The 11,079-nt window shown below is 57.7% G+C and overlaps 5 protein-coding genes across 6 annotated transcripts in view; 4 read left to right on the forward strand and 1 right to left on the reverse strand.

Moving 5' to 3' along the window:
* Positions 1-116, forward strand: part of PATL1 (PAT1 homolog 1, processing body mRNA decay factor) — a 4,698-nt gene extending 4,582 nt beyond the window's left edge. Inside the window, exon 17 of the mRNA XM_019616044.2 lies at positions 72-116. Coding sequence (XP_019471589.1) covers positions 72-116 — 45 coding nt within the window. The remainder of the gene's footprint in view (positions 1-71) is intronic.
* Positions 117-1,773: 1,657 nt separating this feature from the next.
* CBLIF (cobalamin binding intrinsic factor) lies at positions 1,774-4,362 on the forward strand. The gene is made up of 9 exons (XM_010710744.2): positions 1,774-1,777; positions 1,940-2,119; positions 2,220-2,393; positions 2,525-2,668; positions 2,751-2,894; positions 2,975-3,385; positions 3,778-3,925; positions 4,021-4,139; positions 4,211-4,362. Exons 1-9 carry the CDS (start codon positions 1,774-1,776, stop codon positions 4,270-4,272), a joined length of 1,386 nt encoding a protein of 461 aa, XP_010709046.2. The 3' UTR covers positions 4,273-4,362.
* A 307-nt stretch (positions 4,363-4,669) lies between these two features.
* On the forward strand, positions 4,670-6,011 carry MRPL16 (mitochondrial ribosomal protein L16). 2 transcript variants are annotated; one of them, XM_003206197.4, is made up of 4 exons: positions 4,697-4,778; positions 4,891-4,956; positions 5,057-5,205; positions 5,287-6,011. In XM_003206197.4, exons 1-4 carry the CDS (start codon positions 4,697-4,699, stop codon positions 5,770-5,772), a joined length of 783 nt encoding a protein of 260 aa, XP_003206245.2. In that variant the 3' UTR covers positions 5,773-6,011. The 2 variants fall into 2 exon arrangements, with proteins under 2 accessions (XP_019470816.1, XP_003206245.2); XM_019615271.2 differs by lacking the exon at positions 4,891-4,956 and having other exon boundaries at positions 4,670-4,778; positions 5,287-5,772.
* A 668-nt stretch (positions 6,012-6,679) lies between these two features.
* Positions 6,680-10,562, reverse strand: STX3 (syntaxin 3). Its single transcript, XM_010710747.3, has 11 exons — positions 10,227-10,562; positions 9,514-9,594; positions 9,340-9,439; positions 9,157-9,231; positions 9,007-9,074; positions 7,893-8,001; positions 7,739-7,812; positions 7,531-7,665; positions 7,090-7,200; positions 6,866-6,964; positions 6,680-6,767 (listed from the first exon to the last, which is right to left on the reverse strand). The coding sequence occupies exons 1-10, from the start codon at positions 10,254-10,256 to the stop codon at positions 6,887-6,889; spliced, it is 861 nt and encodes a 286-aa protein (XP_010709049.3). The 5' UTR covers positions 10,257-10,562; the 3' UTR covers positions 6,680-6,767; positions 6,866-6,886.
* Positions 10,563-11,025: 463 nt separating this feature from the next.
* Positions 11,026-11,079, forward strand: part of PRPF19 (pre-mRNA processing factor 19) — a 3,992-nt gene continuing 3,938 nt past the window's right edge. The window contains exon 1 of the mRNA XM_010710895.1: positions 11,026-11,063. Coding sequence (XP_010709197.1) covers positions 11,026-11,063 — 38 coding nt within the window. The remainder of the gene's footprint in view (positions 11,064-11,079) is intronic.

Genomic DNA, 11,079 nt, shown 5'->3' on the forward strand with positions numbered 1-11,079 from the left:
CCAGAAAAAAACAAAACAACAACAACAAAAAAAAACAACAACCCATCTTTGTCTCTTTGTTCTGTTTGCAGCGGCTCAAATTTTGTTCCTGGAAGAAGCTCCATCAAAGCCATTAGGCACAGGAACATCTCCTCCCTGCGGGGTAGGCTGCGGAGAAAAGAGCCCCCTGGCCCCCCCCACCCCCCCCCGGAGATCTATGCAGCTGAAGGGGCTGCTAGGACAGGGGAGGGCACCTCTGTATTGAGGGAAAGGAGGACAAGTGGGTGCCAGCGTTGCCCCCGCCTCAATTTGGGAAAGCTCCCGAGTCTTCAGCCCTGCTCCTTGGGAAGGGAGGTGGGATAACAGTGCTGCTGCCCCTCTGTACCTTCCAACCTGGGGGATATCCACACCCCCACCATGGGGGATATTCCACCAACTCATCCCAAAGCATAGTCCCCAAAAGGCTCTCCCCCTTAACACCCCTACACAGCAACACAGCTACAAGTATCGGGCATTTTTCCCAAGGTTTTCCTGAAGTTAAACATTACCATGGGCACAGAGCTCTGCCCTTCTACTAGCAACACACTCCGAGCCCCATATTCCCCCCAGCAGGTAATGGCCACCCAGCTGGCCGCCAGTCCCAAGTCACTGAGAGCAGACCAGCTATGCCACAGTGCAGCACAATTCCCCAGCCCCAAGCCCCCACATGCATGGGATTCACTACTCTGCAGCCATCCACCTCCATTCCACATCTGTTGCCAAAACACTCAGTCTTCAGAGCAGTGGGATCTGCAGGAATAGGAAAATCTCAGCTCCTGTAGGCCACGTTGGGGGCCAAGGCTCTCCTGGTGCCACCTTCCTGTGCTGGCAGCAGTAGCACCACACAGAGCAGTGGCAGTCCAGCGTGCCCACAGAGGTGAAGTTAGAGTCCATGGCCACCATGGCCAACATGGTGGCATGAATGGGGAGCACTGGCCCTGTGGGAAGAGGCAAGGGAGAGAATAAGGGGCACAGGGAACACCCACACCCCCCGGTGGGCACCCTGCATTCACCTGAGTCCCTCTGGCTGCCACACAGCACCAGGGCCGTGGAGCAGTGTTGGGATGCTGTAGGAAGCATTTAAAGTAGCTTCAGGCAGAGTCTGGCTTCTCCCTGCAGCCCTGCAAGGAGACTCTACCCATTCATCCCTCCATCCCCACAACCCCAGCTTTTAACCACACAACTGTCCCACTGGCGCCAGGCGCTGCAAGCCCCCCCAGGGAGTGCTGCAGCAGGAGCAGTCAACACCATCTGGAGAAAGCCACGTAGTGGTCACAAGGAGATATTAGCAGGCCCTACTGCCAGCAGTCCCCACTGCCTGTAGGAGACAAGAGAGGAAGACCTACAGGGACAGGTATCCTGCTGAAAGTGCTCCCTGGGGACACCAAAGTCCTCATGCCTCCATACACACCTGGCTGTGGGGCTGCCTTGCCCCAGCTCCAATCCCCATCTCCCCCCTGTCCCCATCCCCACCCAAACCCCATTGGTGATGAAGCAGTAGGAGAGTCCCTTGCTCTGCCTGTGATCTGTGGCATCCAGGTGGAACAAATCACCACTGTGCCATTCCCTATGCCAACATTACTGCAGCACAGGCCAGACCCCTGCCTAGAAACACACAGCACCCGGGAGGGCTCGGTGACACCACTGTATCCTTAGCAGTTCCTTGATGACACAGGGCTGAGTCACAGCTTCCAGAGGGTGATCAGCACGATCCAGAGAGGGACATCTCAGGGCTGCTTTGCCGGCAGAGGGGTGATGCGTGGGCACGGACCGTGAGAACAGAGCCAGGCACCAGACTTGTTGGTCAGGTCCTGGCCCCATTCTGCTGGTCCCAGTGCCAAGGGAGAGGGCCTTGCTGTACCACAACCCCATTGGTCAGCGAGCACCACCCCTGGGTGCCAAGGCCAGGCACGCAGATAAGCCCCTAGGAGCAGAAGGTTAGCGCAGCACTGCTGGAGACAGCTGAGAGCAGAGAGGATACGGCGTCAGAGGGACACCGCTGGCACTGAGATTCTGAGGATGCTTGGCGTGGCTCTCAGCATTGTGGTGCTTCTGGCACTTGCAGGTTGTGGGGCAGAAGGCATGGTCCCCCAGGACTGCAGTGAGTAACATAGGGATGTTGGGGAGGAGAATGGGTACAAAACCCAATAGGGGACACATGGGGTGCCCAGCACGTGCCGGCCCACTCTCTCTCACCACAGTCATCAATGCTGAGGAGCGTGCCCGCATGCTGGGGATACTGCAGCTCTCAGCTATGGACAGCAGACTGCCCAACCCCAGTGTGCTGCTGGCCCTCAACCTGGCTCGGGACAGCAGCAAGGCCCAGCAGGAGTTGCTCGAGCGAATCAAGGAGACAGCAGTGAAGCAAGCAAAAGGTAGAAGGGTGCCTAAGGGGGCATCCCAGAACCCTGTGGCATCAATGACTTGGATTGGCTGTCCCATAGTCTGGGGACAGTGGGTTTGGGTCCCAGCCCCTGTTTGCCCTGGCCACTCTCTGTCCCCACAGACATGTCCTCGGGCCAGGTGGCCCTATACACGCTGGCCCTGCTCTCCTCCTGCTGTGACCTGAGACATGTGGAGGCACATGGGCAGAGTGTTGACCTGCTCAGTATCCTTCGGGAGAAGATGGACAAGGAGGTGGCACACTGGGGTATGGGGCTCAGAGTGACACATGGCAACACAGGGATGTTGCTTTGGTCTGTGCTGACTGATGGAACCCTGTACTTCCACAGAGGAGGAGGGCATCCTGCTGAGCACACTGTTCAGTGTGGGGCTGGATGCACAAGCGCTGTGTGTGATGGGAGCAGGTGGCTACCAGAGCGCTGTCACCATCCTGACCAAGCAGCTGCGGAGTTCCCAGGACAAGCTCTCTGTGGGTAAGAGTTCCCCCACTCCAACACCATACTTTAGCTGGCTCTGTCCATGCCAAGCAGGCTGTGACAGTGTTACCATGCAGATGAGCAGGCCATGATGGCACTGCCACTGGTGTGTGCCTATAACCGGAATGAGCTCCAGGATATGCAGGACCTGCTGAGCACAACACTGTCAAACGTGACCAACAAATTCCTTGAAAATCAGGATAAGGGAAATGGCTTAATTGGGAACATCTACAGCACAGGTCTGGCCATGCAGCTGCTGCTGGCTGCAGGCAAGTTCTATGCCCCACGGAAGTGGGACTGCACCCAGCCTGTGGCTGCCATCACCAAACACCACCTGCAGCAGCCTATGGCCATTGCTCAGGCACTGCCAGCCCTGATGGGCAGAACCTACCTGGATTCTGCCAGCCTGGACTGCAGCCCTGAAGAACCCACAGCAACTAGCCTGCAGCTGGACCCAACCCCGAGCCAGGGCACGGCAGCTCAGGAAGGTATTGGCTGCCTTCATCCCCACGGGGCAACCACCCTGTTCTCCTTATAGTTTGTAATGGATTATTCCAATTGAGTATGCACCTTATGGGGCTGGAAGAGTTCAGACTGGGAGGGTGTGGTTGCTGTTGCATTATACTCTCATGTCATGCTGACAGATGTGGATTTTGGTATGTCATTAGCCCTTAATGAGACTAAAAGTCCCTTGCAGGAAAACATTACCTTCCCATTTTGTTGACACCAGCCATTGCCAAGCATTTGACCTACCACTGGTCATGTTGTCACATTTCCACTTGTTCTTTGCATATTTGCCATAATCTATTTCTACTAACTTCCTTGTTGGACAACAATTTCCCCTTTAAGACAACTCTCAGCTCCTGACCTATTTTCTCAGTGGGATCCAACATCACAGTGAAATACACCATCACCAACAACTTGAGTGGACAATTCTTCACCTATACCACCATGGTGGATGTCCCAGATGGCTCCGTGCTCCTGGTCATGCTGGAGCAGGCAGAGAAGTCCAACAAAACCATCTTTGGGTGAGTAGTGGGGGGTGTAACAGGGTCAGTGTCATCACCTGGGCCCCAACCCACTGCTCGTCGGACCCCAGTCCTACCACCCATCTGCCCCATAGCTTTAAGACAGAATCAACATTCTGGGGCCCAATGGTGGTGTCCATCCACGGGCTGGCTGCCAATGAGACTGAGAGGACCTACTGGCAGTTCTTCAGTGGCAGTGACGCACTGCAGGAAGGTGGGCAGTGCTGGGGGGCTGGCAGGGGCTGTAGTGGAGAGCCACAGCCTCACGCCTGTTCCCCACTGCAGGGGTTGGCACATACAAGCCGCACGACAGGGAGCACATCCGGGCTGTCTTCAGCACCTACTGATAGTACCGGGGGAGAAACAGCCCTGCTGGGCCCTACAACGTGGCAATAAAGAGTGATTTGCAGCATGTCCTTCCTTGTGTGCTCCCACAGCCCCCTGACCAACACAGGCACACTGTGGTTCTGTGATCTTCGAGGTCCCTCCCAACACAACTGCTCTGCTGTTATGTGATCCTTGTGGGTCCCTCCCAAGGTGCGACATTTTGTGGTTCCATGTTCCTACATACGGCCTGGGAGCGGCCGGGGCAGCACGGGGTGAAGGAGGTCGGGCTGAGGGTTCTGCCCAGCAGAGAGGTCCTGGAGAGCCGGAACCCGCATTCCCTTCCCCTCAGCCGAGGGGGAAAAGGAGCTGTGCGAGCGGAAGTGCTTCCCGCCGGGCGGCTGATGGGAAGGACCCGATAGCGGCGCCCGGCAGACACTTCCGGCTATGGGGTGGTGGCGGCTGGGGCGGCCCGTGGCGGCCTGCGGAGGTCGAGGGGGCCCGGGAGGGACCCGAGGGAGACTCTGGGGTAGGCAGAAGGGGTCTACAGGGCGGGGAAGGAGGCGAGGTGTGCGGGGGGCTGTCCGGGGAGGCCTTCCTGGTGCCCCCGGCTCAGCCCTGAGCACTCACTGTGCTCTTAGGCCTCGGCGGCAGCGCCGTCCCCCGAGCAGGCCTTAAGAAGTTCGTGCTGCCCCCTGACTACAGTGGTAAGTGCGGGACCCCCTGTCTGGCGGCGGTGCCTGAGGGAGTTGTCTGTTCCCTCCCCACCCATCTCCACGATGATCATCATGTTTCCCCTCCCTGCAGGCATCACGATCCCGGAGAGGCCGAAGCTGAAATTCATGGAGAAGATGCCGGCAGTGCCGAAGGCCAGACGGGAACCACGGCAGCTGCGGGACATCCGCGGGCCTTCCCAGGTGGCCACTGACTTCACGCAGGGGCAGTACGGCATCCTGGTGAGCACTGGGCTGTGGTGGGTTGCACTAGGCTTGAGCACCACCAGTGCCCAGCAGTCAGCCTTTGCCATCATCTCACAGGCGCTGGGGGGTGGCTATCTGCACTGGGGGCACATGGAGATGATCCGCTTGACCATCGGGCGCTGCATGGACCCCAAGAACATGTTTGCAATCTGGCGTGTATCACCCCCCTACAAACCACTGACAAAGAAGAGCCTTGGACACCGCATGGGGGGTGGCAAAGGCCCCATCGACCGCTATGTGACCGCAGTGAAGAGTGGACAGCTCGTGGTGGAGCTTGGTGGGCACTGCGAGTTCGAGGAGGTGAAACCCTTCCTCACACAGGTGGCCCACAAGCTGCCCTTCCTTGCTGTTGCTGTCAGCCGGCAGAGCCTGCAGCAGATGCGGCAAGAGGAGGAGGAGAAGAGGCGCAACAACCAGAATCCTTGGACCTTCGAGCGTGTCATCACCGCCAACATGCTGGGCATGCGAAGGTACCTCAGCCCCTACGACCTGAAGCTGAAGGGTCGCTACTGGGGGAAATTCTTCCTCAAGCACAGGGTGTAGCCTACAGGCAGGGATGGAACCACCGGAATAAAGCCTTCTGTGAAAGCATGGAATCTTTGATGTTGGAAAAGACCTCTAATATCATTGAGTCCATCTGTCCGCTTACCACCAAGAAACATTTAGATGTGGCACTGGGGGACCTGCTTGAGTGGGGAAATATTGATGTAGGTGGACGGTTGGGCTCAATGATCTTGGAGTTTTCTTCCAGCCTTGGTGATTCTGTGATTCAGTATTGCCCACTACTGAATGGCATGATCCCTTATGCCACCTATCTACACTTCTTCAATACCTCCAGGGATGGTTACTCCACCACCTGCCTGAGCATCCCATTCCAATGTCTGACCATTCTTCTAGAGAAGAGGTTTTTCCTAATATTCAGCCTGAACCTCCCCTGGCACAGCTTAAGGTCATTACCTCTCATCCTTTCACTGCTTACGTGGTAGGAGGCCAACTTTACCTCACTATAATCTCATTTCAGGGAGTGGCAGAGAACAATAATACTTTCCCTCAGCCTCCTCTTCTCCAGACTGAACAATCCCAGCTCCCTCAGCCACTATCCATAAGACTTGTGCTCCAGACCCCCCACCAGCTTCATTACCTTTCTTTGGGTGTGATTACTGTGGGTTGTGGAGGCCCAGATGTCGGGATGGGATGCAGAGGTGAGTGATACAACTCCCTGACACAGCACCATGGGGCGGAGTGTGAGTCATCTCTTTATTGGGGAGGAGGGCTGTGGTGCAGGTGTCGGCACATCTGGAGAGCAGCTCTGTGGAGGAGTGGCTGCACACAAGCTCTGAGTGAGGGGTGAGCTTCTTTCACCACCAGGCAAGGCAGAGCCCTGGCTGTGGCTGGCTCCGTGCTGGTGAGTAGGGAGCTGTGGGACCCTGGTGTGAGGACAGTGGGTGAGAGGGGACCTCGGGGTGACATCCTCAAGGCTTGGCAGGTAGGTCCCAGTGTCACAGGTAGGATCACCAAACAGGATGGGGAAAGGCCACCTGTAAGCGGGAAGCATCAGATGTGGCTGGCACTGCTACCCTCATCTGTCAGTGCAGAGTGAGTGCTGCTGGCCCGAACCCCATGGGCACCCCATCACCTGTGGGGAGTGGCTAGGATGTCAGGCAAAGATGCTACCGATGCTGGAAGCCAAGATGATGACAAGGATAATGCAGCAAATCATGATCATGATCTTCTTCTGCACGGGAGAGAGGGGCTGTGAGGCTGGGACATGGGCAGGGCGGGGAAGGGGAACAGGGGACAAGAAGACAGAGGTTCAGGGGGTGACTCAGAGCAATGGGGGATCCTGTTGGTCCCTCTCACCCTCCTGGCTTCGCTTTGGTACTTGACGGCCTTTTTCGTGTCAGCCACAGCTCGCTCCACGAAGCCAACAGACTGGTCCATGTTGTTTTCTATGCGGTCGATCATGGCTCCCTATGGGGGCAACAAGGAGAGACAAGGGGCACAGCGCGACTTCTCATATTGCATGGGGCACTGGGGGTGCTCAGAGGGGATGGGGAGGAAACCCCTCCCAGGGGTTCAGTGCCATAGCTCTGTGGTGCTCCATGGCCAGGTCTCAGCCCCCAGGATCCCTCCTTGTTCCCTTGCTGTCCCATGCATGAGTCCCTGTCCATCTCTATCCTGTCCCTACTTGTCCCTTTGCTGTCCTATGTCCAGACCCCTGTTTGTCCCTTCCCCTCCCCTGCCTCAGTCTCTCTCTCTCCCCTGCCCCATGCTGGCTTGCTGCTCGCCCCGCGGCCATGCCTGGTTCTCCACCAGCATGGCGATGTCGACAAACATGTCGTGCAGCTCCTTGATGCTGCTCTCCAGCCGCACGATGTCCTTATGCCGCCCCTCGATTTCACTCAGTGCCTGCTTTGAGATCTGCGAGTCCATGATCTGCAGAGGGGACAAAGCAAGAGGTGTCACTGGGGCACCTCCAGACCCCCAAACCTGGCCCAATGGGGCTCACCCCTGAGGTGAAGATGGCGGGGTTCCCACTCTCCAGCATCTCCTCCAGCTCCTCATCTGTCGTGTTCTTGCCAGCTGTGGGGAGTCAGCACTGCCATAGGCTCTGCCCACCTCACTGAATGAGTGGGGCATAAGGTAGGGAAGGGGACACGCACTGATCTCTAGCTGCCGCTGGATCCGGCCTTTGCTGCGCTCCCGGAAGTCAACCTGCGCCTCATTGTACTTGGTCATCACGTCAACGAACTTGCGGGACAGGACTGAGTGCTGGGGATGGGGACATTGGGGTTGAGAACATGGGGCAGCTCAGCCCCAGAGGCTGGATTGAGTGCTGGATTTGGGCATGGGGACAATGAGAATTGGACATTGGGATGGGATGTCCCAGGCATGGCATCTAACAGCTTCCAGAACCAAGTACTGGGGATATGAACATTGGGCTGGAGTCACCCGAGGCGTGATGTATCCCAGTCCTAGAGGACAGGACTGAGTGCAGGGGACAGGGATATTGGGATGGGGTTACCCTGATATGTCCCACCACAGGATACATGACTGAGTGTGGAGGACAGGGACAGAGATATTGGGATGGTGACATTGGGTTGGGAACGCTGAGTATGGCATGTTCAAGCTCCTGGTATTATGATCAAGCTCTGGAGTTATGTATGAGAGACACTGGGATATGGACACCCCAGTCTCCCAGCCCTGGGAATGAGAACATTCTGATGTGCCTGACCACAGGATACATGACTGAGTGCTGATGACAGAGACAGAGACATTGGGATGGCAACATTGGAAAGCAGATATCTCAGGCATGGCATGTTCCAGCTCCCAGGGACAGGGCCAAGAACTGGAGATGGGGGTACAGGGATGGGGACATTGGGATGATGATATCCTGAGCATGTTGTGTTCCAGCCCTTGGGGTCAGGATCAAGTGCTGGGGTTGGGGATGGGGAGATTGGGCTGGAGATACCTCAGGCATGGTGAGCCTCAGCCCTATAGGATAGGACTGAGTGCTGGGGATGGGGACACTGCAGGCATGGCATGTACCAGACCGTGAGGACAGGACCAAGTGCTGGAGTTGTGGATGGGGGCCCCCCAAGCATGGTGTGTCCCACATCAGGGTACGTGACTGAGCGCTAAGGATGGCAACAGGGATATGGGAACAGGGACACCATAGATAAAGCATGCCTTAGCCCCAGGGGACAAGCCTGAGTGTGGGAGCAGCCGTGATGCATTCCACCCCTAGGAGGGGATGGCAGGGTGCAGTCACTTCACCTGGGACTTGCGTATGCGCAGGTCAGCAGAGGAGCGGGCCTCATCCTGCTCGATGTTCCTCTCCATGCCTGCCAGCAGTGAGAACCCCACCTGTCAGGTGCATTTCTCCCCCACCATGGTGATCCCAGGGCCAGGGACACAGCCACTCACTCTTCAGCTTGTTGCGCACACTGTTGGCCGTCTTCTTGATGTCAGCTGTGAGCTGCTCCAATTCATCTTTGGTCTCTGCAGAGGATGGGATACTGAGATGGGGATGCCATCACAGGTGTGTATCCAAGGAGGGAACCTACGGCTCTGATGGGGGGAGGGACAACGACACACAGCCATGCTCACTCTGCTCAGGGATGGGGGCCGAGAGGATGACACTGTAGAGTTTCTTGGCCTCCTCCACGTTCTCTGAAATTTTGTCGATGTTCTGCCTTGTCTCCTCAATCTAGAGGGGCCATGAGGACATGTCACCTGTGTCCCCCACGTGCCCCACATCCCCTGTGTCCACCTGCTCCACACCTCAGCAAAGAATTCGTCCATGAAGGCTGTGTTGTCAATGGCGATTTCCATCTCATCGGTGTCATCCTCAGCATCCTGCTTCTGTGGGAAGTAGTGAGGGGATGCTCAGGGGACACCTAGGAACATTCTGTGGGTGTGGAACGAGGACAGGGAGGGGACGCAGTGGCCCCCAAGCAGTGAGGGGGGGTCCAGCTGGGTGCCATCTGCTCACATCTGACCAGCGGGAATTAACGGATTGCAGGGCTGGGCCGTGGGAGGAGCAGGGACAGAGATGGGGCACTCCATTATGGGGCTTTGTGGCCCCAAACTTCACCCCACAGCAACTCCGCATGAACTCCCCTCTGCCTCACAGCCACCCTTGCCATTACTATGGTGTCGTGCCCCAGCCCCCTATTTCTGGGGTAAAAATAATGCTTAATCCCCTGCTCCCCCCGCAGGGCTTGATCATGGGCAGTGCCTCCCTTAATCCCTACTAAATCCCCCACGGGGCAGCATGGAGGCTGCAGGGTTGCACAGCGTGGGGAGCACCCCAAGAACCCAAAAGCAGGGCATGAGGCCCTGTGTGTTCCGCATCCCTTCCTGTGTGTCGCAGTGAGGTTGCATCCACCCCCAATCCTCCCAGGGCTAAGACCCGTGGTACGCTCCAGCAGTAGGACACGACGTATCCCTGGATAACCCCACGTGTGCCCCCCATGGTGCCCTGCACCCCTCACCGCCCGAAGCTGCTCCAGCCGGTCCCGCATGGTGCTGGGCTGCCAGGACTCGCTGCCCGCCTGCTGCCGTCCTACATCAGCGCCGCTAATCCCCACTGATGGGCACTCAATGAGAGCAAGGCTGAGGCGGGGCTGCCCGCACCCGCCACGTGTGCTCCAGACACCCGAGGGGGGGTGGCGAAGGTGCCAGTGAAAGGGGTGTCTCCACAGCTTACAGATGACCCTGGCACCGGATGGGGGACGGGAGGTGGTGGTGGACAGGTGGACACGGCCACGGATAGGGGATATGAGTGGTGTGATATGAGTTGGAGGGCCATGGATAGGAGATAGGGGTGGTGGGATATGAAATAGGGACATGACCATGGGTAGAGGACACAGGTAGTGGGACACAAGTTGGGGATGTGGGTTAGGGTAGGGGACATAGCCATGGATGGGAGGCACAAATGGGACACAGGTTGGAGATGTGGCTAATAGGGGACACGGACTGGGGTTGTGGCCATGGTTAGGGCACATGGGTTGAGGGACGTGAGCTGGGGGACATGTCCATGGGCAGGGGACCCTGGTGGTGGGACACAGGTAGGAGAACACGACTAGAGGAAAACACCCAGGGGACTTAGCGGAGGACTGAGACACGGCTGGCGTGGGGGGCACGGTTGGGACTGCAGCGCGGAGCTGGGGCAGGACGGGGCACAGGTGCCCGGAGGCAGACAGAAAAAGGCGGCCTGCCCCTTTAAGAGTCGCCCGCAGTGGGGTGCGGCGTACTTAAAGCCTTCGAGTGGGCGGTGCTTCCTCTTTGCGCATGCGCACCCCACGGACGGGCGGAGAGGGTGACGTCATGCGCGTGCGCCCGCGG

Source organism: Meleagris gallopavo, chromosome 5 (genome assembly GCF_000146605.3).
Source record: "Meleagris gallopavo isolate NT-WF06-2002-E0010 breed Aviagen turkey brand Nicholas breeding stock chromosome 5, Turkey_5.1, whole genome shotgun sequence".
Lineage (NCBI taxonomy): Eukaryota > Metazoa > Chordata > Aves > Galliformes > Phasianidae > Meleagris > Meleagris gallopavo.

Bases quoted from the DNA above. Each gene is read 5' to 3' on its own strand.
- CBLIF (XM_010710744.2), top strand. The intron at 2,895-2,974 runs GTAAGAGTTCCC...GTTACCATGCAG, and splicing joins CCAGGACAAGCTCTCTGTGG to ATGAGCAGGCCATGATGGCA. The intron at 4,140-4,210 runs GTGGGCAGTGCT...TCCCCACTGCAG, and splicing joins CAGTGACGCACTGCAGGAAG to GGGTTGGCACATACAAGCCG.
- MRPL16 (XM_003206197.4), top strand. From the start codon at position 4,697: ATGGGGTGGTGGCGGCTGGGGCGGCCCGTGGCGGCCTGCGGAGGTCGA. The intron at 4,779-4,890 runs GTAGGCAGAAGG...CTGTGCTCTTAG, and splicing joins GACCCGAGGGAGACTCTGGG to GCCTCGGCGGCAGCGCCGTC. The intron at 5,206-5,286 runs GTGAGCACTGGG...ATCATCTCACAG, and splicing joins AGGGGCAGTACGGCATCCTG to GCGCTGGGGGGTGGCTATCT.
- STX3 (XM_010710747.3), bottom strand. From the start codon at position 10,256: ATGCGGGACCGGCTGGAGCAGCTTCGGGCG. The intron at 9,232-9,339 runs GTGAGCATGGCT...CATCCTCTGCAG, and splicing joins GGCCCCCATCCCTGAGCAGA to AGACCAAAGATGAATTGGAG. The intron at 8,002-9,006 runs GTGAAGTGACTG...CCCCATCCCCAG, and splicing joins TGCGCATACGCAAGTCCCAG to CACTCAGTCCTGTCCCGCAA.